At 39.9% G+C, this 22,704-nt stretch overlaps 2 protein-coding genes across 2 annotated transcripts; both read left to right on the top strand.

The window, feature by feature from the left end:
- The first annotated feature begins 10,482 nt into the window (after nucleotides 1-10,482).
- On the top strand, nucleotides 10,483-12,028 carry LOC133738619 (protein TOO MANY MOUTHS). Its single transcript, XM_062166196.1, has one exon. The coding sequence runs from the start codon at nucleotides 10,548-10,550 to the stop codon at nucleotides 11,883-11,885; it is 1,338 nt and encodes a 445-aa protein (XP_062022180.1). The 5' UTR covers nucleotides 10,483-10,547; the 3' UTR covers nucleotides 11,886-12,028.
- Nucleotides 12,029-15,317: 3,289 nt separating this feature from the next.
- On the top strand, nucleotides 15,318-20,121 carry LOC133725097 (PTI1-like tyrosine-protein kinase At3g15890). Its single transcript, XM_062152216.1, has 4 exons — nucleotides 15,318-15,649; nucleotides 16,570-16,717; nucleotides 18,821-19,083; nucleotides 19,164-20,121. Exons 1-4 carry the CDS (start codon nucleotides 15,606-15,608, stop codon nucleotides 19,822-19,824), a joined length of 1,116 nt encoding a protein of 371 aa, XP_062008200.1. The 5' UTR covers nucleotides 15,318-15,605; the 3' UTR covers nucleotides 19,825-20,121.
- Nucleotides 20,122-22,704: the final 2,583 nt, after the last annotated feature.

The following is a 22,704-nucleotide window of genomic DNA, read 5'->3' as shown; positions in this document are numbered from 1 at the left end:
AGTGTTCCTCTCGTGGTTAGAAGCGTTATTCTATTCGACCAACTTAGGTCGAGTTTATTAGAGGCTTTAATATTTATTTAGCTTTCCTTATTTAGCCCAAGCACTCGGTTTGTATCCTTATCCTGTTATCCATATAGTAATAGCTAGAATTCCATTCATCTCCATATTTGATGGACACGTGGCTCGATGCCATTGGGTGCTAACCAGATCGTTGAGGCGCAAGTTTAGGTGGAGAGACGTCCAGCAAGAATTGCGTCTTAAGCTGTAACCACCCAATGGATAAATTTGGGACACTTTAAATAGCCTAGAAAGTGGTTATGGTAAGTCATTCAATCACTTTGACTCTTACTCATTATAAAAAAGGTTCTGACTTTAGCATCAGAGCCCCCTACCTCCACCCCAATCTTTGAGAGATTGCGATCAACCAACCATTCCAATCGAGAGTAAGAGCAACTCCAACAGCTTCCCTATAATTTATGTATTATAGGAAACCAAAATTTAAAGCTTTAGCCTCTTTTTCTTCTCCAACTCCAACAGATTCCCTATTTTACAATAATCTCTAAAATCTCCATATTCTTCCTTAAAATTTTAGAGTTTGCTGTAAATATAGGGAATTTGGTTTTCTCTTTCCTCACTTTTCCTAAAATAGGGATAGTTATAGGGAATCTGTTGGAGCAAAAGTGACTTATTTTTCCCTAAAGTAGAGAAAAATCAAAATATGGGGAATCTGTTGGAGTTGCTCTAAAAGTTCTCTTCATTGTATTAGGAACCCCAATAGTTCTCCCAATTTCTTGAGCTTTCACACAATCTCTGAAAAGGTGAATCATGGATTCTGGAATTCCAAGGCAATGTTGACAACTAGAATCAGTAGTTAAATTTTATCTAGCCCTGTTCACATTTGTAAGCAATCTAATTTGAACAAAAAGGCAAACAAAAATTTTTAGCTTAGGAGGAATATCAAATTTCCAAATATGTTTTCACCTTGTATTGTTAGCTTGTTGGTTAAGGAACATGCAATTATAAGCAATTTTGACAGAGTTGGCTAAGCAATTTTGACAGAGTTGGCTAAATTTAACTAATTTTAGGATAAAATTATACTCCAACAAATGATAGAGAATTTAACTAAAACTCAAATTTTCCAACATTCAAATTAATTTAACTTGATATTTAGCTTACCTTATTGGAGCATAACTCAAAAACTAGCTAATTATATTTTAATTTTGAGAAAATTAGTTTAAAGTCCAAAAAACTATAACCTATTTTGAATGTAATCCTGACGAAACTTTTTGCTAATTGCGGTCCAGTGACTAGGCATCCACATCAGCTTACTTTCCTATATTAGCATGATGAGTCAACTTATGCTTTTCCACGTACTGAATTTACCCATAACAATATTAATCAAAACAATCAATAATTTATGAGTTGTTCAAGTAAATCCAGAATATGTGTCTGGCCCAAACTCTAGGTTACTTGACCTAGTTGTAATAGGGTTTTGAATTAGAGATATTCTCAGAGATATTCATAGATATCTTATTAATTGTACGATTATCTTTCCTTGTACAACTCTGACTCTATGTCTTGTAATCCTCTATATAAAGAGGCCCCTATTATCAATGAAAGTACGACTCAATTCTCTCCCAATTTTGGTTTTCCTTAAACACGTTATCAGCACGAGCCCTAACCCTAGTTTGAAGAAGCCAAAAACCCAAAATCCTTTTTCTTGTTTGCTGCCATTCGCCGTGCACCTCTCTTGTGCGCCCGTGCGCCTGTTCCCATTGCAAGCCTCTGCCGCTACTAGTCTACGCACAAGTTTAGTCGCTTGCCTTTGCAGCACTGCATCCACCTAGCACCGACTTCGTCAACTGCCTTGACCAGGATTTGCAATCCTAACTTAGGATCAATAGCACATCTCTACAGCCCAACGTCGCAAGCCAGCACGCACGCCAGCAGCACACCGCGCCTGCCATGCATGCCCACAGCGCCTGCCCAGCGCGCAACCTGCTAGCAGCAGCCCCGCATGCCTCTCGTTTGCTAGTTTCAGCAACTGGGATTGATAGCAGTCTTCAATCCTATAACAAGGATTGAAACCACGCTGCAATCCTACAAATCAGTTCACCCACACTAGGACTGAAGTTAGTCTGCAATCTTCCAGGTTTGATTCGCCTAGGACTGAAGCTCGTCTGCAATCCTACAACGAGGATCGAATACGCTCAGCAATCCTAAGAGGTATGGTTTACTAAAAGTTCCCGTTTTTGAAGTTTTTATTCTTTTCTCTTCTTTTTATCGGGGACTTGCAAACTCCCTTCTTCGACCCCCCCTTTCTTCATCATATAGGAGACCTAATTAAGCCAAACTGTGGGGGTTCGTGCTCACTCCAAGCTTGGAGCTTGTTGAGATCTCCAAACTTAGAGTTTGTAGAGAATTTATGATCGACCACTTACGTCATTGTTTCGATCTAATCCAATACCTCTTGGAATTGACTTTCTTGGAAGCGATTACGCTCAGAAATTCCTAATTTCTTGGAAGCGATTACGCTCAGGAATTTTATATGTTTTCGTGGTTGCCTTTTACGCTCCGAAACTAACCCTAATTTCTTGTTCTCTTTCAGAATGAGTAACCAGAACAAATTAGACTTTGCTCCATTGGGAACAACTGGCTCTGGATATCACAGGTGGGTTCGTGATGTCCGCCAGCATCTCAAGGCCGATGGAATCCTGGATATGTTTCTCGAGCCTAGCCAGGACGTGCTAACTGTTGAGCATGCTCAAGCTTTGGAAGCAAATAGAGCAGCCTTAGAGGCAAATAAGGTGAAAGCCATCATCCTAATGACTCGTCATATGGATGATTCGCTCCAATACGAGTGTATGAATGAAGAAGAAGACCCCAGAAGGCTGTGGGTCTCACTCGAAGAAAGATTTGGCAACGTCTGTAACTCCTTGCTTCCTGACCTAGAAGTGAGATGGCATAGCCTCCGCTTCTGTGATTTCAAGTCAGTTCTTGACTACAACTCAGAAGCACTTCGCATTAAATCCTTAATGGAATTTCGTGGTAAAGAGATCACAGATGGATGTTGATTGAGAAGACTCTCTCTCCTTCCCTGTCTCTGCATTGATGGTTGCTAAGAACTATCGAGTCGATGTTACTGCAGGACAGATCACAAGGTTTCATGAGCTTATTGGAGCTATGAATGTCACTGAAAAGCATGACAACATCCTTGTGAAGAACTATAATTTGAGATCCGTAGAAACAAAGCTTATTCCGGAATCCAATTATAGTCGTGCCCCTGAGAGAGGGTACCAAGAGCGAAACCCTAATCTTAGGGATACTTCTGGACGTTCTAGTCCACATAATCGCTCTACTTGGGAAGGTAACTGCCAAAATAGGCGAACACGGAACCGAAGAGGTCAACGTGGAAAGAGAGAGGGAGGCAACGCCTCTGGCCATGTTGGTGGCGCCACCAACACTAAGAGCCATCTAAATGACGCTTTCAAAGCGCCTCAATCAATGGAGTCTGAGTGAAGAGATATATGTTCTCGATGTGGAGTATCCGATCATTGGGCACACATTTGTAGAGCTCGTGAAGAAATTGTCACCGCCTACAAAGCATATTGTGAAGCAAGAGAAGCTTACTATGTGGAACAAGAAGATCAAGAAGATGATCTAGAGTGAAGGGTTAAAGACTACAAATCTGGCTGGGATCAATAGATTGCCAATTCTGTTTAAGTCTTTATTTTTCCAAGAGATGTAATAAGCAATTGCCATATACTTTGCAGTAAATGCCATTGGTTTAGTTTTTCTTCACATAGGCTCATCCAAAATGAGTATGATGTCTATGAAGGTTTTGAGATAAGTGGTACTTAAGTGAGCTTTGCTCCACCGACATCTCTCTACTCACCTGGTTATATTTATTTTGGAGTTACCGAAAGAAGTTAAACGACTACCTTTGTTTTGCATTAGCTAGCATTTGGATTATATTCTCCTAATGGCCGGTTAAGAGACAATGATGTACTCTGTTGGCTTATGAATAAAATTTCGAGTTCTTTTCATTATGACTCCATTTTGATTATGAGCATATTACTTTGTGACTACGATGGCTGGGCCATCAGTATTAATTCAAGGACATGAAATAGCCCAAGTTCCCCTTGCCAAATGGCACCTTGATTACTGTCACAGAAACTCTCTACGCCCCTAGAGCAAATCGCACATATGAATAGCCAACGGATTCCATGCGAAAATGCATGTAGAGAACGGAAATAAGTTCTTTTGCAATACCTCTAATGATTGCGAACAACGCATCTTAGAGAAGTTTATGTGTCTCTTTAGTGGACTCTATGTCACTATTCGAGCTATTAAATCCAATTAAGTCATGAGAGAAGATCTCTTGGATTTAGACACATATTGGCTTTGTCACTACAGGATAGGTCATCCTAGTCATGATATGATGATCCGTCTACTAAAGACTTCATACGGATATCCATTCTTTCGAGCGAAACGAAGCATGAATCCAAAGTTGATTCCTAGACTAAGTGTGACCGCCGTCGCTGCCTCTGGCCCCGCCACCATCCACCACCAGCCTAGGCTGGCACAGTCCCTATCCATGACACCATAGATAGCGTCCATGATGGTGATGGCGCCCAAGGTGATGCTGCAATCACCAACTTTGCTTCAAATAGAGTTCCAGACGCTCAAGCCCAACCAAAATCCTCATTGGTTGCTTCTAAAGCCTCTTGCTCGTTTACAAAGACTGTTCCTTAGGGAAATTAGGACTGAGACCGTCCTATGCAAAGGATATGAAAATACTCATTCTGTTCCAACATAGAATTCATGGGGATTCTATGGACTGATTCAACCAACTTGCGGACGTTTAAATATCTCATGGTGTTGGTTGACACGCAAACACGCTGGTCACGTGTTGAGCTATTGTCCACCTTTAAATGCTGCTTATACTACACTCCTAGCACATCTCATATGACAACGGGCTCACTCCCCGGATCATCCTATTCAGTCAATTAGATTTGACAATGCTAGAGAGTTTGCATCAAAGAATTTTGATGGATATTGCAATGGAATTAATGTTGGACATCATATTCTCATGTACACACCCAAATGGTCTCGAGGAAACGACTACGATGGTAGTCAGGACATTGGTAATGCGCACCAATCTCCTTATATCCACTTGGGGTGATGCAATATCGCATGCCGTTATGCTAATTCGTCTACGACCCACCGCCACTCAATCTACCTCTGCGTTACAGCTAGTGACTGGGTACAAGTATTTCGTACTTACGCACATTTGAGTGAGCTATTTATGTGCCAATTGCGCCGCCACAGCGCACTATGATAGGTCCTTATAGACTCCAACACTCGTCCACCACTTAATGCCCTTGCAAGGCGATCTTTTTACCGCTAGATTTTCTGGTTGTCACTTTGATGAGACAATCTTCTCGTCGTTAGGAGAAGATAAGAACACGAATGTTCAACAAGAATTGTCGTAGTCTGTCCCCATTATGTCTCATCTCGATCCCTGTTAAAGTGACGAGATCACACAAATATGCTGCAAACATGCCTGCAAGGATGGACGTCCCTACGAGAGGACGTAGCACCACCCTACACAGAGGTAGCCATGGCGCCAACGCCATAGAGAGTGGCACTCTGCCGTTACAGGCCATGGCCCCAGCTAGGATGCGTGGGAGGCCCGTGGGTTCGAATGATACTTTGGCACATTCCAATCCTTTGACCATCAAGACTCAAAATCAGTCTCATGAGAATCTTCTGGATTATGGTTATCGTTGGGGGATGCCTCAACGTCAGAACCTATTCCTGAGAATATAGAGCTCTTTGAAAATTACACTAGTGTACATGTGACGTGGGATAGAAACTCCATCATAATTGATGATGTAGTCGCGCATTTCGTTGCGCATGAGTTTGTTGAGTCTGATGATATCGAACCACGCTCCATTGATGAATGAATGCCAACGTAGAGAGATTTGGCTTAAATGGAAAGATGCGATCCAAGTTAAGTTGGATTCTCTAACGAAGAGGAAGGTTTTTGAGCCAGTGATGCCAACACCTCCTGACATAAAACCTATTGACTAATGGGTCTTCGTTAGAAAGCATGATGAGAAAAAGAGATAGCAATCTCGCCTTATGGCGCAAGGTTTCTCACTAAACGCCCTGGAATCGACTACGATGAGACATATTCTCTCGTAATGGATGTCATTGCACTCCACTACCCTGTCAGTTTGGTAGTTTCCGAATAACTGAACATGCAGCTTATAAATGTAGTCACTACGTATCTCTATGAGGATCTAGATACGGAATGTACATGAAGGTTCATGGTGAACTTCATTTACCCAAGTCAAGTGGCTCTAGACCACAAAGCGCGTTTACAATAAAGTTGAAACACTCACTAAAGTGACTACTTGATTGGGAAGGGATATGCCCGCGCGTTTCCATAAAAAGTTTCGGATTCTATCGCGGTTCATGTTGGACATGATTTTCATTGGAAGCCCTTAAAGTGTTAAGGGAAACCACTGAACACTTGAAATCCGAGTTTGAGATGAAGGATTTTGGGAGAACACGATTATGTCTCGGTTTGGAACTTGAGAATCGTGTTGATAGATGCTTAGGCATTTTGACAAGGTCAAGCCTTCAAGCACCCCCATGATCGTCCATAGTCTTGATCCTGAAAAGGATCCTTTTCGTCCGAAGGATGATGATGACAATGTGCTAGAGGCAAAAGTGCCCTACTTAAGTACAATAGGCGCATTATTGTACTTAGCTCAATGCACACGACCGGACATCTCATATGTTGTGAACTTGTTAGGTAGTTATAGCTCTGCACCAATGCGACACCATTGAATTGGTGTAAAAGATATCTTTCAGTACTTGAGATGTACAATTGATATGGGCTTGTTCTATCCCTACAGAGAGATGATGGATTCGGACCCATCACACACCAGGAATGCCACCAACACTAGCTTGCGTCCTCTATCCCCATCCCAAAACGACATGTGTTTTGGAAGGTTTTGCTGATGTTAGGTATCTCTCTGACCTACACAAAGGTCATTCCCAAACTGGTTAAGTGTTCACCATGGATAAGACAGCGATATCTTGAAGGTCTACAGAACAGACCCTAGTCGCTATATCTTCGGACAATGCAGAGATTATTGCTCTTCACGAAGTGGTTCATGAATGTATATGGATTGGATCCATAATTACGCATGTTTGAACAATTGTGGTTTGAAGTCTACCACAGATGAGCCTACAAGCATTTAGGATAATGCTGCTTGTTTTGAACAAATGAAGCAATGCTACATCAAAAGCGACAACACGAAGGATAATCAGCAACAACAGACTCTCCTCAAGATCAAAGTGAACTAGGTTCGATATGAGGACAGTGTGGCAGATTTGCACACTAAGTCATTGCCTAAATTCCACCTTCGAGAAACATGTTGGTAGCATCGTTTGCGGAAGTTATCCGAAGTCCTATGACCGTAGTCATCAGGGGGAGATGCAGACATCAGGTTATTTTTCTCCTTCGACAACACCAAGGATAATCAGCAACAACAGACTCTCCTCAAGATCAAAGTGAACTAGGTTCGATATGAGGACAGTGTGGCAGACTTGCTCACTAAGCCATTGCCTAAATTCCACTTTCGAGAAACATGTTTGTAGCATCGTTTGCGGAAGTTATCCGAACTCCTATGACCGTAGTCATCAGGGGGAGATGCAGACATCAGGTTATTTTTCCCCTTCGACAGAGGTTATTTTTGTTCCACTGGGTTTTTGTTACTCGGCAAGGTTTTTAATGAGGCAACGAGAGGAGCACCACGTTTGGGCGACACAAGGGGGAGTGTTCAAGTAATTAAATCCAGAATATGTGTCTGACCCAAACTCTAGGTTACTTGACCTAGTTGTAATAGGGGTTTTGAATTAGAGATATTCATAGATATCCGATTAATTGTATGATTATCTTTCCTTGTACAACTCTGATTCTATGTCTTGTAATCCTCTATATAAAGATGCCCCTATTATCAATGAAAGCACGACTCAATTCTCTCCCAATTCAGTTTTCCTTAAACACTCTTTAATTTTAGCTATAAAAATAGCTATCACTGTTAACTAAAACCAAAACTTGAAAAAAAAAAAAAAAAAAAAAAAAAAAAAAAAAAAACCAAAATCCGCACATTCACGAGATATAACATAACTAAATAACTGTCTTGATAAGAAAAGAAAGAAAAGAATACCGCGATTCTCTCGCTCTCTCTCTCCTTACGCTCTGCTAGGGTTAAGGTTTTGTGACTGAATTGTGCGGCGATCTCTCTCATCTCATGGCCGCTGCTATTGCTTCCATGACTGCTAAACTTGCGACAAGGTTGTCACTTAAGGACAGCGAAGAGCCTGTAGATCTAGGCAATCTTAGGATTCCTGAAAAAGAATTTTTGGCTAGGAACTTTTACCTAGTTGGGCGGCTAAATAGTAGTCGGGCGGTGGCTCTGGATTCTTTCCGCAGTGCTATCAGATCCATGTGGAGGCTAACGGGGACAGTGGAGGTGCAACCCCATGCAGACCGCTTCTTGTTTACGTTCACTCATGAACGTGATATTATGAGGGTGAAGAAGGGCGGACCATGGGGTTTCCAGCATGCCATATGGTGTTGTTCAACGACTATGATGGATTCTCGGATATATCCGCAGTCAAATTAGACTTTGTGTGGATCTGGGTGGAAGTGCAAGGTTTGCCTCCCGGCATTTTAACTGAACCAACCGTGAAATTGGTTGGCGAAACCATTGGTGAGGTACTTCTGGTGGATAGGACTTCCTTGCGTCAAGGCCCTGCACGAGTGAGACTCGTTCTTCCTATCAATGATCCGGTTCGCTTGACTCGTCGGGTTAGGGTTTCCCCAGTGGATGTTTTAACCCTACAGTTTCGGTATGAAAGGTTGCTCGGGCGGTGCAGACAGTGTTCAATGCTTAATCATGGTGGGGAGAGATGTCCCCTTGAGACGGAGGAAGATGCGGCATCAGTTGAGGGTTCTATTCAGTCTCAGCTGGTGGGGCCTTCTCTTTCAACACTGGTTTTTAGGGCTAATGCCCAAACAACTGTCCATCCCGCGCTGCTTTCTGCTATCAAAATACCTAACCTGCTGAAAAAGAGGACAGTACAAATCCGGGCTTTACCGGAGGGAACGGAGGCGCTCATTTCGGAGGGGACCTCTGCCAACTCCCAACTTGTTGGTGTGCGACGACAGAGGGAAGAAGAGCTTCAGCCTGATGGTAAGAAAGCAAAGCATAGCTTGGCTTTAGTTCCGATGGGTCTTCAACTGGAAAATCTTGGGTTTGATGTTTCTTCTGAGGGGTTGGTCGACGTGACTGTTACCTCGGCCCCAAAGGTGTACAAGAAGAGAGGAAGACCTCGTGGAAAGAGAAATACTCCTAAGCCGTCCCCGGCGATCTCTGTTTGTGCTGGTTCCGATTCAGGAATGTCAGTTGCTTCTGAGGGAGGATCTGGAGGTCTCCAGATAGTGGTGGCCTCGGAGCTGGAAGTTGTTCCCCGGTCTAGTTAGGAATAGATGGTCTACAAACCTTGAGTAATAGCATTTCTGTTTGGTCGTTTGCGTCATACACCAGGATGGTCTTAGGCGACAAGGATGGTCAAGGCAGAGCTCCTACTTTGGGTTTGTAGGCTATTAGTTAAAAGTTTTCTTTTGCATGTTTTTTAGACTTTAGCCTTTTGGTTTAGTTGCAATAAGCATTTTATGCAAACTTAGTTTGTTTTCCCTTCGGGTTTAGGCGCTTTTAGCTGAGCAGGTATTGTGTAATTTGGGGATCTATTGATCCACCAAGTTTGACCGAATGTGGTCGTATGATTTATATCAATAGATTCGTTCCGTTACCCTAAAAAAAAAAAAAATTACTGTCTTGATAAAAACTTTCAAGTATAATGTTCATACTACCACAAAGCTATAAATTCAAACAGATTAATGGATCTCTACTGTTAGAAATGTCTGCACTTCATAAATTAAAATTGACAAAAACGCAACAGTTGGGACCAGAAGCTAGAAACAAGAAAGAATAACATCAAAACTTTAAATCTTTGAAGTTTTAAGTCGATCAACATTTTGTTACCTTGAAATTTTGACATCTCCCTTTCTAAAAGAAATTTTGACATCTCACTTTGGTATTCACCGTCAGTCACATCGGTTACCAAGTAAGAAACTACAAACTGATGGATTTCGACACCATGAACTCATGAAGTTAAACAGGATCTAGTCATTGTTGATTGTCCCCAGTCGGAATTAAACTTGGTTCAATTCCCGTGAAGAACATCAATGCTAAACGGTACCATGTATTTATTTCCATCCCATGTCCCGTGATACCATAATTCCACGCACCAACCCACTCAGAATACCATTAATTCGCTCACCTTTATATAGAATCAACAATGAAGAAGTCCCATCTCTCACAATCCCAGTACAAACATGCAGTAGTCACTCCCTCCCTCACTCCCACAACTACTAGTTCGTCTAGTCTTTCTCGGCCAAAATGTCACTCATTTCCTCACCACCATCATTACTCTTGCTGCTCTTTCTCATGTTTTTTTGGGCATTGGCCACGCCTTTCACGGTAATTATGTCCGATTCAGGCGGGCCTAACGCCCTTATAGACGGACCGCAGACCGGGTTCTCCATCAACAAAGACGGGGCTCGAACCGATGCCCGTGAGCAAGAGGCGGTCTACGACATCATGCGTGCCACGGGCAATGAATGGGCCACTGACATCCCGGACGTGTGTCGTGGCCGTTGGCACGGGATTGAGTGCATGCCCGACAAGAACAATGTTTTCCACGTCGTCTCCCTCTCCTTTGGAGCCTTGTCAGACGACACCGCCTTCCCGACTTGCGACCCGACCCGGTCACATATTTCGCCGTCCATCACTAGGCTCCATTACCTCCGGACCCTCTTTTTCTACCGTTGTTTCAGTTACAACCCCCAGCCAATCCCGTCATTTCTCGGCCAATTGGGTCCCACTCTGCAAACACTAGTGCTTAGAGACAACGGGCACGTGGGTCCCATACCTATTGAGCTGGGCAATCTCACCCGTTTAAAGGTTCTCGACCTCCACAAAAACAATCTCAACGGTTCAATTCCGGTCTCATTAAACTGTATCACCGGTCTAAGGTCGTTAGACTTGAGCAGTAATGCTCTAACCGGTTCAATACCGAATTTCAGCTTCCCTATATTGAACATCCTTGACATGAGCCAAAATCTTCTAGCCGGCTCAATCCCCTCCCGAATCGGAGCCTGCCTTTCTCTTCTCAAGATGGATTTGAGCCACAACCGGCTCACTGGATCGATACCCGACTCCATCGGCGGCCTAAAAGACCTCATGCTCATGGATTTGAGCTACAATCGCCTCAAGGGTCCTCTCCCAATGTGGTTTGGAACCTTGGTGTCTCTTCAAACTCTGAACCTCAAAGGCAACCCTATGGGACCGACACAAATTCCAAGTGAAGGATTTGAAGGTATGAAGGGTTTAATGATTCTGATCTTATCAAACATGAATCTACATGGTCCTATACCTTCATCGATAGGTCACTTGCCAAGCCTTCGAGTGCTTCATCTTGATGGCAACCACTTGAATGGTTCAATCCCAAATAGCTTTCGAGAGCTTAAGAGCGTTGGTGAGTTGAGATTAAACGACAATGGACTAGTTGGGTCAATTCCATTTGGGAGAGAAATGGTTTGGAGGATGAGAAGGAAGCTTAGGCTTTACAATAATTCAGGGCTTTGTTATACTGCTAATAGCGGTTTTGAAGACAACCTGGATTCGTCTTCCAGTTTTGGGATTGGTCCATGCGACCCACCGAGACCGAGGCCATGAAGAATCAAAGCCATTATCGATCTGGTACAGTTTACAAGTTTTCAGTCTGTGTTGAGCTATTGCGACATATAGAGCATATATATATAAGTTTCATTTTTGGCCTGAATATATGTACGTATCGCACAGTGTAATATATACTTAATCATCCCAGCAATGAAAATAATCTTCTATTACAAAGCTATAAACAAGGTCCGATTCGACGATAATTTGACAAATGACCTTAAAGAAATTAGAAGCGCAAAATAATAGAATGGGCAACAAAATAGCATGCAAACATCTTATTCTCGCCAACAAAAGAGAATTTTGTTTTCAAGGGCCGCTGGCTCAGCATTGAATGAGAGTTAAACCCAGTTTTAATCCATATATAGTTTGTACACTAGTAGTTGATACCTTCAGTTTGTACACTAGTAGTTGATACCTTCAGTTTGTACACTAGTAGTTGATACCTTCAAAGCTAAGCTATCCACCTAACATATGTTGCAGGAAAACAAGTACAAAGAAAAGAGAAGGGAAAAGGAAAGAAGACAAGCCTGTCTGTGAGAAGAAATAATGCATATATAAATCCAAGAATAGCAAGCTGCATCCTTCTAGAAATGTCACTCTAAGTACTATAATAGTTCAATAACATGCATTATTATAAAGAGTTTATAGAGCCAGCCAATATATTTTTCATATATAGAAGTCCAATATTTTGGAAGGTATTGTCTTGTAGGAGTAGGACTCACCAAAAGCAATGCCACTCTGGTCTGACATCAATGATTGGTGGGTATTCTTACTAAGGTTTATCAGTTTATGTAGGGAAAATTCCACAAATGGTCACTCAACTATGACTCATTTGACACTTTGGTCACTGAAGTTTCAAATATATCACTTTGGTTACTCAACTATTACATTGTCAATCACTTAAGTCACTTTGTTAATTTTTTTCATTAAAAAAAATTATAAAAAATACTTTTTGGGTGACTTAAGTGATTGACAGTGTAATAGTTGAGTGACCAAAGTGATATATTTGAAACTTCAGTGACCAAAGTGTCAAATGAGTCATAGTTGAGTGACCATTTGTGAAATTTTTCCGTTTATGTAATTGGAACATAATGTCATGCCATTATGCCACTATGCCCCATTGAGAGGTGAGACTGTGAGACTTCTGCAATCTTAAGTTCTCAACCTATTCTTGTATTTGCAATGATGAAGTGAACTATACTCATTGCGATATCAGTCTAGTCTCCTGGCCCTTTGGTAAGTAGTAACACTTTTTTCTACGCTATCCAACCCAACTTAGTAAGCCAAAACTAGAATATTACAAATGAACTCGAAATTTTCTAAACAGTAACTTATTTTGTTAAAATAGTCTACTACAATAACATGTGTTCTACTTTTGATAAATTAAAATCTAACAGAATAACTCAATTTCATTTGGTCTACTATCAGTCTTGTTTTTTTAAGTAGATTTGAGAATTCAGTCTCACACATAACTATATATATACACTCTTAATTCTCAAGTTGTTGACTCAACTCCATACCAAGTGTCACCGGACATGATCCACACCACCAACAACCATCGCAACAGTGACAGGAATGATACCACAAAAAACACCGCCTCCCCCTCCGCCGCCTCCTCCGGTTTCCATATATGTCTTGTCTTTGCCATAAGTCTTCTCGTCTCTGTTGTGTTATTGTAAAGAAGTTTCCATCAACGTGTAGAGCTCAAAGACGCCAAAGCATGACTCCCGTCTTCCCCACTCAAAGTCCCTATCCCAAGATTTTATATACCATTATTACACTTTGATTCTACAAATTTTATATAATTTGAGCTACTATCACTTGAGTTACGTTGCTTGTCTATCAATTATTGTTTATTTATAGAATCTTTTGGGTTTCTGTTACCATCTCTAGCCAATGCCCAACTTATTCCATCCATTTTGGCATATTCTATTACCTATTTGCTGTTTCTTCTTCCAGACTCTTTGTAACAACTGAACAGCGGTCAAGGAGGGCCTTCACAATCTAAAATAAATGACAAATAAAAAGTTAAAAATCACTCCTTCCAAGTTTCAACCATCTGGGACAGAGGAAACTGGTTCATTTTGCATAAACCAATAATTATCGTCTTCAAATGTAACAAAAATCATCTCTATCCAGAAGAAGAGGAATCCAAAACAAGATTATATATATATATATATATATATATATATATATATATATAGTCCGGCTACACTAAGGACGTCCTTAGTTTTTCTTAGGTACGGATTTCCGGTTTTCATAGGAGAGAGGAAAGCGAAACATTAGATGGTAGTGGGTTTGAGTGAGGCAACAAAGTCATCATAGTAGTTGCTAAACGTTTGAGTGAGGAAACAAAGTCATCATAGTAGTTGCTAAACCGTTCTTAAAAAATGATAGTGTTGTAAAGTGATCGTAATAATAAAAAAATGTACTTAATGTTATCAAATTGTCCATTTTTGTTGATATAATTGCACGTCGGTGCACTGAATACTCTCTTCAAAAAACGATATATATTAGTTTGTTGTATATCTATCAAGTTATGTGGCCTCAATAAATTTTGAATAGAAAAACATTCAATGAAATAAAACTTCGAACGAGTGAAAAAATCATAACTTGTAGTCTAACTAATTAAAAAAGATAAGAACCTAACTAATTAAAAAAGATAAGAACCCCCTTTTCAAAAAGAAAAAGAAAAAGATAAGAACATACAAAATTGAGATAATAGGAATTGAAAATAGATCCATCATATGAAGGATATAAAGTACCACCGGAGCCCCGCTCGCTCAAAAAATTATTTTGATTTCAGCTTACATAACACTCAAGAGAGTAAAATCAACTGCATTAAATAAGACAAATTTATCGTCATGATAACATTGAGGGGTTCATCTTCCTCTCGGATTTGATGCGATGGCGCATTAGTGCGTTATTGATTTTTATGGCAGTGCTGATGGGGCATGTGTCTTGTCGTTAGCTTTTTTGCGGTTGTAATTAACTAGAAATGAGCTGGCCGAGTACAATTCGATTTGGTTCGGCTATACAATCCCAAATATATAGCCGGAGTTTCTTTCGGCGTCACAGTGTAATTAAAATCTAACTCATTTACAACATTGTATTCGATTTGGTTAATTTTAAAATTTTTTACACTGCATTAATACATTGAAAAATAAATGTTTGATCAAATTCATGTAGCAGTAAATCGATCTCTAATTGTCCACCCCTGCTGGCATGTAATTTTTCTTTCCCTTGTGGATGAGGGTGATGAACTGTGAAGAAATTTAATACAAGTAATTGCAACCAAATTCTTTTAATAGGTTTTAATTTTATTTGAAAAAAAGAAAAAGATAAAGAAAACGAAATCAGATTTAGGAATAAAGAAATGTAAATGGGGGGGTCCCCAACTATGTCTGCGGTTTGAAAATGGGACTTGAGAGAATGATAACAACTGGACCGAAAACTTGAAACTTGGAACAAAGAGAGCGAAGCTTAACGAACAAGCCCTGTGGACTTTTTTTTTTTTTGCTTCTGCAAATCAAATGACCCAACCACCAAGCTTCGAATCTCGTCGTCTTCATCTCCGTCGTTTTTGCTTTCTCTCTCTACTCCACTGACCAACAGAGCTTTTTGCTTTCTTAGAGTTCACCAGAAGCCAACAGAGCTGATTTGGATTACTGGGTTGTATCGGTTTCTCGATTTGGTGGGGGGGCTTTGAGTTTGACTATGGCTTTTTGTAGAATGTTGTGCTGTGGAAAGGGCTTCGATCGGTACGTTAATCATTTTCTTTATTTATTTCCAGGGCTTGATTTGAATTTTTTGAGTTTGATTATTGCTGTTGTTTGGTTTTATTTTATTTTTTTTTAATTTTGCTTCATTGTTTAATTAAACTATTGATTCTATGTTCTGCTCTAGTTTTTTCTAGGTGAGGAAATGGAATTTCTAAGTGGGTTTTGGTTCTGGGTTTAGCTCTGATTTTGGTTCTGGGTTTAGCTCATGGGTGTTAGGAAGAGTAGAGTGGTATATGAACTTGAGGTTAATACTTTTCTGGGTTATTCAGATGAGTTTCTTATCTGGAAAAGAAAAGGATTTGCATTCTGGGTTTAGCTCAAATCAAACAGGCAAAGAGAACAGGTGTGTTACTGAGAGTTCTGGTCGAGTTGTGGGGATGGGTTTCTGAACTACAAAATAGGGAAAAAAAAAAGGACGGCGCAGACTGGGTTTAGCTCAATTTACACAGACAAGGAAAATGGGTGGGAGTAAGAGGAATTTATTAGTCCAACTGTTGATTGCTATGTAAGAGGAAAAACAGACTAAACGTTAATATTAGATTGGAATCTTGATGACCGAGTAAAACAGTTTACAAGCACACGTCAATGAAGTGAGTAATAATTATTTCTTTCTTTGGATGTTCTATTTTATTTCCAGTAAACTTTCCGCCGACAAAATTTTCAACAGGCAATGCATCTTTTTTTATTGCATTTTGTCCAGCTCTCCAACAAGCAAGAAAAGTGTACTGAACTTTACGCATCTGGTGTTTTGATTCTTGGTCTTTGATTCCCTTCTGTGCTGCTGTTTGTCTGCTATTAGCAATAGTATTTTTTGCTTTAGAAATTTGCTTATTAATTAAATGACTTCTATTTTCATATTATGTACCTCATGCTATGATTGAACGGAATCTGATTTACAGGAAACAAAGAGGAAAGAAGCAACCAACATGGAGGATCTTTTCCTTGAAGGAACTCCATGCAGCAACAAACAACTTTAATTATGACAACAAACTTGGAGAAGGAGGATTTGGAAGTGTTTACTGGGGTCAGCTTTGGGATGGATCACAAGTAATCATCAATGCTTTTAGTTTCTTTCTTTAATTTCAATATGAATTCTGCTGGTTGCTCAGTTAATTTCAAGCTTTAACAGTATATAACTGGTTGATCATGGAATATTGTTTGTTACAAACTGACAAAGAACAAAGAACATTATTTATCAAAATCTACTCATGAAGAAAAGGTAACTGTTGGTTGATCATTAAGTTGGGTATCTGAATTCGCATTTATTTTTGGTTGCTTCTACATCATTCTACTTTAGAGTTCTGCATTCCCATTCGGTTTTCTTATTCTTTTACTTCATTTATAGGACACTTACTGTATGTTGGTATTTTCAATTGGTTTTTGATATGATTATGAAGATTGCGTACACCTGATGAATCTGGTTGTTTTAGAAAGAAAAAAAAAAAAAAAAAAGGTTCAGATGAGGCATTAAAATAGGTTTAAAGTGACCAATTCAGGGTTTTAGAGCTGGTAGGTACAAGATCATTTGTAGAGCTGCCATGGTCTTCGATAGGAATAGTTGCAGTAACTGTCTTTTCCTCATAAAAACAGCAGTAGACACTGACAATTTGTAATAGCAAGTAACAGAACATCTGAATCTTGATAATTCTCTGTTTAAGATCCTGTTTATGTTATTGTTTGCAGGGAAAAACATTTCCTAGTTGGTTCCAACTTCATGCTATATTAGCTTTCCTGTTACTATCAGAAGTAGTATTATCTGGACCATTATTCTTCTAGTTTCACCATTTTTCAAGTGAACTTTTTAGTGTAAGATAAGCTAGAGGTAGTGTTTGCTTATTTCGTAGTTGGTTCCAACATGCATTATTAGCTTTCTCTTGACTATATTCCAACATGAAATGCAATTCTCACAGTAGCTAGAGGTAATGTTTACTTCGAACATCTAAAGCTGTGAGAATTGCATTTCATGTTGAAATGTAGTCAAGAGGGTAGATTTTGGAAGACAAAACTATTAGGAAAGTACTGGAGTCTTAGAGTTAATTTGTCATGAAAAGAAGTGTAACCACGAACAGTGTAGTGTTCTGGCAAGTTGCTGTACAATTTCATCTTGGAGCATATTCAGGATATTATATAGTGGAAGACAAAAATAATAGGAAAGTACTGTCAAAGAAGTTTAACCAGAAGCACTGTATTATTCTGGTAAGTTTTGTGTCATACTTGGAACCAATCATTTGAGCGGAAGATGTACTATAAATATACTATTCCCTGAAGAATGTGAGGCAAAATCAGCAGCTACCTTGCTGAAACTTATAAGAGAAGGAAGATGATAAGTGCCATCGTTGCAATCTCAAGCTTGAGCTATAGCTGCTAGAGATGAGGCATGTTTTGTATATGGAGAAAGTTTATATGGACTTCACTATTTCCTACCTGTCATTCTCGCCCTCTTAGATGAACAGTATCCGATTGTTTGGGCATATTAGATATACTGATATACATATATACTTACTAAAAGGTTGACGTATTGCATAGGGTCTCTCCAATGTGGGCTCTGCAGAGGCTTTTTCTGCGACAGGAACCTAGGACCTCTAGATCTGCAAGCTATACAATTGTGCCAAGCTGCATGCACCCATGCGTTTTGCTGGTTAAAACTATTGTTTCAGTTTGTTAAATTAATTTGATCACTGTGATCGGGATCTAGAAATGAGAGAGAGGACAAGCTTGTTCAAATTTTATTTTTCTATCCAATTAAATTTTATCTTCACTATGACTTAGCTGCGAGCAGATGTATGTCAGAGATTGTTTCTTTATAGTATTGTCTCAGCCTTCTGAAGAAGCACTTGGCTTTTTTGTTCCAGTAATAACTCTAATAGTGACGCAAAGCATGACTGGAGACTGTAAACTTAACAATATAAAACACAGTTTCTTCAAAAGGAAACCATTAATTCCGAGACATTGAGACTTCTCTAGACTATCAAAGATGACATGCTTGATTTGCTGTCAGGTTATGGGATTTCCTTAAATTACTTGGCTTGATAGTGATTCCTGTGGAATTGTATTATATATTGTGGTTGTGAAAATCTTTGTGCTTTTAATGCCTAGATTTACTTTTTTTTTGGGTAATTTGTTTTGTAATTCTGAATCATTTTAATGCAGATTGCAGTTAAGAGGTTAAAGGTCTGGAGCAACAAAGCAGAGATGGAATTTGCAGTTGAGGTTGAGATACTGGCACGAGTTAGGCATAAGAATCTGCTCAGTTTACGTGGTTATTGTGCAGAAGGACAAGAGCGTTTAATTGTATATGATTACATGCCAAATTTGAGCTTACTTTCTCATCTTCATGGCCAACATTCAGCTGAATGCCTTCTTGACTGGAGTCGGCGGATGAATATTGCAATTGGGTCTGCTGAGGGAATTGCGTAAGTACTGAACCCAATTATTTCATCGTTCTGTAATTGTGATTCTCTCTTATGCTAACCTCTTTATTCAATCTGTCCAGCTATCTTCACCACCATGCAACCCCACATATAATCCACAGAGACATCAAAGCTAGCAATGTGTTGGTAGACTCAGACTTCCAGGCTCAAGTTGCTGATTTTGGTTTTGCAAAGTTAATCCCTGATGGTGCTACACATGTGACCACAAGAGTTAAGGGTACCCTTGGCTACCTTGCACCTGAGTATGCAATGTTAGGGAAAGCATCAGAGAGTTGTGATGTCTACAGTTTTGGCATTCTCCTGCTAGAGCTTGCCAGTGGCAAAAAACCCATTGAGAAACTGAATGCAACAATGAAACGCACAATTACTGATTGGGCACTGCCATTGGCTTGCGAGAGAAAGTTTGATGAATTAGCAGATCCCAAGCTCAACGGCAAGTATGTAGAGGATGAGCTGAAAAGAGTTATCTTTGTGGCCCTACTATGTTCTCACAATCAGCCTGAGAGAAGGCCTACTATACTGGAAGTGGTAGAGCTTCTGAAGGGAGAATCAAAAGAGAAGTTAGCTAAACTAGAGAATGATGAACTTTTTAAGAATCACCAGGCTGCAGACTCTAATGATGGGACATCGGGTGCTGAAGACAGCTCGGATTTCATCTCAGAGGAAAAGGATGACAAGCTGGACTCAAAGGAGGCTGTGCCTGGCATTGCACATATTGGCTGAGAAAATGTGGAAACATGTATATGTGGGTGTGGATTTAGACTTAAAGTAAAGGTGGCACTGGCTATCCTGTCAATTTATACGAATGGCCAGGGATGATAGTTGCCTTTTCATTTGAAACCGTTGTTTGGGTGAGTGCCTTGTTATGTGTGCATTCCTCGTTTGCCTTTAGCCCCTTTTTATTTTTGGTTTGTAATGAGCATTTGATTGACATCAGAACTTTTTTTAGTGTTCATCGGCAGTCATCATGTTAGTTTGGTGACCTAGTGCAGCAATACAAAAACGGAACAATTGCTTTGATTCTGAGTTCTCATCTATGTTTACATTTTGCATCATTATTCACATGATACCTCTTAACCCGCATCTTAAACATCACATATTGCAGCAGGTGCTTTGTAGAATTTGGTCGTGCATTGTGAAAGTTTTGCATATAACAGGTGTGTGCATCATCCTCATCAAAGTGACCATGAGAGGAGCATTAGGAATTATTCGCATCTTGCATGGTCAGTTCATTGCTTCGTGTTCATGATGACAACAAATTAAGGTGCTGCAACTTTTATAAATTTCTTTCAATTATGCTCCAAACATCAACTATTCTACTCATTCTTAAACGAAAACACAGGTTTGTCAATGAAGATCTCTCGTCTTTTGGCTGGTTGGCCTGTAAGGCGTTGATAAGTTATATTTTTTGCAAGACATTGTCAAGTTCACCCTTACTCGATTATTCGACCAAAAAACAAAGAATGCTAACGCAATTTTTTGTGCCAGATCAGAGTTTAGGCATTGAAACTTCAGATGCAGTGGAGGGAATATGCAGAAGCCTAGTAATTGCTAACAAGAAAATGTCACCGGTTTATTGCACATGCCAATTCAGACCTTAGTGCAAGCATCAACAAATGAAACCCCTTGACTCTTGCTCTGAACGTCATGATTCAAACAACTTCATAAGTACTAAGAATACAGAAAGCTCTCAATTCAATAAAATGCTTAATGAAGTTATTTTTTAAGTCCAAGAGTCTTGTTGTTTGATTGTGTAAACTCTGGGTGCCCCAGAGGCTTTAGTATTTGATGTTATTTTCTTTTTCAAAAAAAAAAAAAAATGCTGTCTCCATTGTAATAAACTCTAGTAATAACATTTGATCACTCATATGTCTATAAGTAATTTTTTTTAAGAAAATATCTAAATAATAAGAAATCCGCTATTTTGGGGGAGTATCAACGTTGGCACCCTAGTAAACCTACCAAGAATGGCAGTAGGAGGATTGCAAGGAAGTGAGAGTTTCCTCCACGGGGTAGACTGAAGGTGAATGTGGACGGAGCTTTCGTTCACGCTTCTGGTAAAGGGGGAGTGGGGGTGGTTGTTAGGGATGACAAGGGTGCATTTCGAGCAGCTTGGTCCAAGGTTTGTCCCCTTATGGGGTCAGCGTTGCACTGCAAAGCCGAAGCTTGTAGGGCGGGACTTCTCTTGGCCATTAATCAATGCTGGAAAGAGATCGAGGTCGAGAGTGACTACTCAGTATTGGTGGCTGCTCTAAATCAAAATGGTGAAGATAACTCTGAGGTTAGTTGTATTCTTGAGGATTGTACATCTTATATGCAATTTTTTATTATGTCAGAATTCGACATGTATTTCGTGAAGCAAATAGTGTAGCTCATAGATTGGCTCACTTTGCTAGTTTAGATCGCGATGTTGATATTTCTTTAGATGAGGTTCCTGGTTTCCTTTCAGGATGTCTTATGTAATGCATCTATGAGCGCTCGAGGTACAGGTATAACGTCCCACCCTCCCCCCCCGGATGTGACCCCGATGAGACAAAACTTATTAAATTATAACATGGGCGTGGAGAATGCCTCCCAGCTTGACTGGGTCCCAAACCCCATTATTTCAAAAAAAAAAAAAAAAAAAAAATCGCTATTGACAATAATATATGTTGTATATATATAAATCCTAAATGTCAAAATAAACAAAATTCATCCATGAACATGAAAAGGAGAATAAGCTAAAAATAAAATAGGATAACGGGCAAGAAAATCCTGAAACCCTAACAACCAAATGCAACTCATTACAAATTTATTTTGAGCTCGTTTTTGTAGTGAACTTACAAACAAAGAACAACTCGTGTTTTCTACGAAAAAATTATCAACTAGTCCTCCTTTCACTTACACGTAATTGTGGTAGAAACCAAAATGCCACTTTCTAACAAATAAATAGGAGCTAAATCCTTATCCATAAGATGCTTGAAATACACAAATCAAATAGAGATAATTACCAGCTTAAAAAAAGAACACAATCCGACTTTTGAAGACTGGCACTTGAAGACCTTATAGCGACCTAGACACCTAAGAGCAAGTTCACCCGTTGGGTCACCAAGTCATCCACTATTCACCACTTTTTAGTGTTAATTTCACCCTCTAGGTCATGGGCACAGTGTATTTCGTGCCCTGGGTCACCATCGTGACCTGCAAAGTGACCTGGTGACACAGGTCACCATGAAAACTGTGCCCGTGACCCAGAGGGTGGAAATTAACACTAAAAGCAGTGAATAGTAGGTGAACTGATGACCCAACGGGTGAACTTGCTCTAAGAAGGTCCAGACTCGGGCAGGTTGTCCCAAAAAACACTAAGTAATAGCTGTTGCTCAATTGAAAACAAAAAATAATTAGAAAACACATAAGAATTTCAGAATTTTTTTAACAACCAATATTTCAATGTGAGGCTTCACCGCCATAAAAGAAAATATCCTTAACCCTTTGTTTCCTTTTTCGAAAATGATCATAACCCTTAAAATTGAAGAAAGCCCCAATTTCGAAGGCGGTCCTCACTTTCATCCAACCTCCTCGGCACGTGCCACCGCCATTCCAATCCATAGCAAAATATATAAC

The sequence above is a fragment of the Rosa rugosa genome, chromosome 1 (assembly GCF_958449725.1).
Source record: "Rosa rugosa chromosome 1, drRosRugo1.1, whole genome shotgun sequence".
In the NCBI taxonomy this organism is placed as follows: Eukaryota; Viridiplantae; Streptophyta; class Magnoliopsida; order Rosales; family Rosaceae; genus Rosa; species Rosa rugosa.
Note: the sequence above shows the minus strand (reverse complement) of the source record. Positions and strands in the feature narration are given on the sequence as shown.

Coding starts and splice junctions, on each gene's coding strand:
- LOC133738619 (XM_062166196.1), top strand. CDS start 10,548: ATGTCACTCATTTCCTCACCACCATCATTACTCTTGCTGCTCTTTCTC.
- LOC133725097 (XM_062152216.1), top strand. CDS start 15,606: ATGGCTTTTTGTAGAATGTTGTGCTGTGGAAAGGGCTTCGATCG. Junction 15,650..16,569: donor TGTGGAAAGGGCTTCGATCG/GTACGTTAATCA, acceptor TCTGATTTACAG/GAAACAAAGAGGAAAGAAGC. Junction 19,084..19,163: donor GGGTCTGCTGAGGGAATTGC/GTAAGTACTGAA, acceptor CAATCTGTCCAG/CTATCTTCACCACCATGCAA.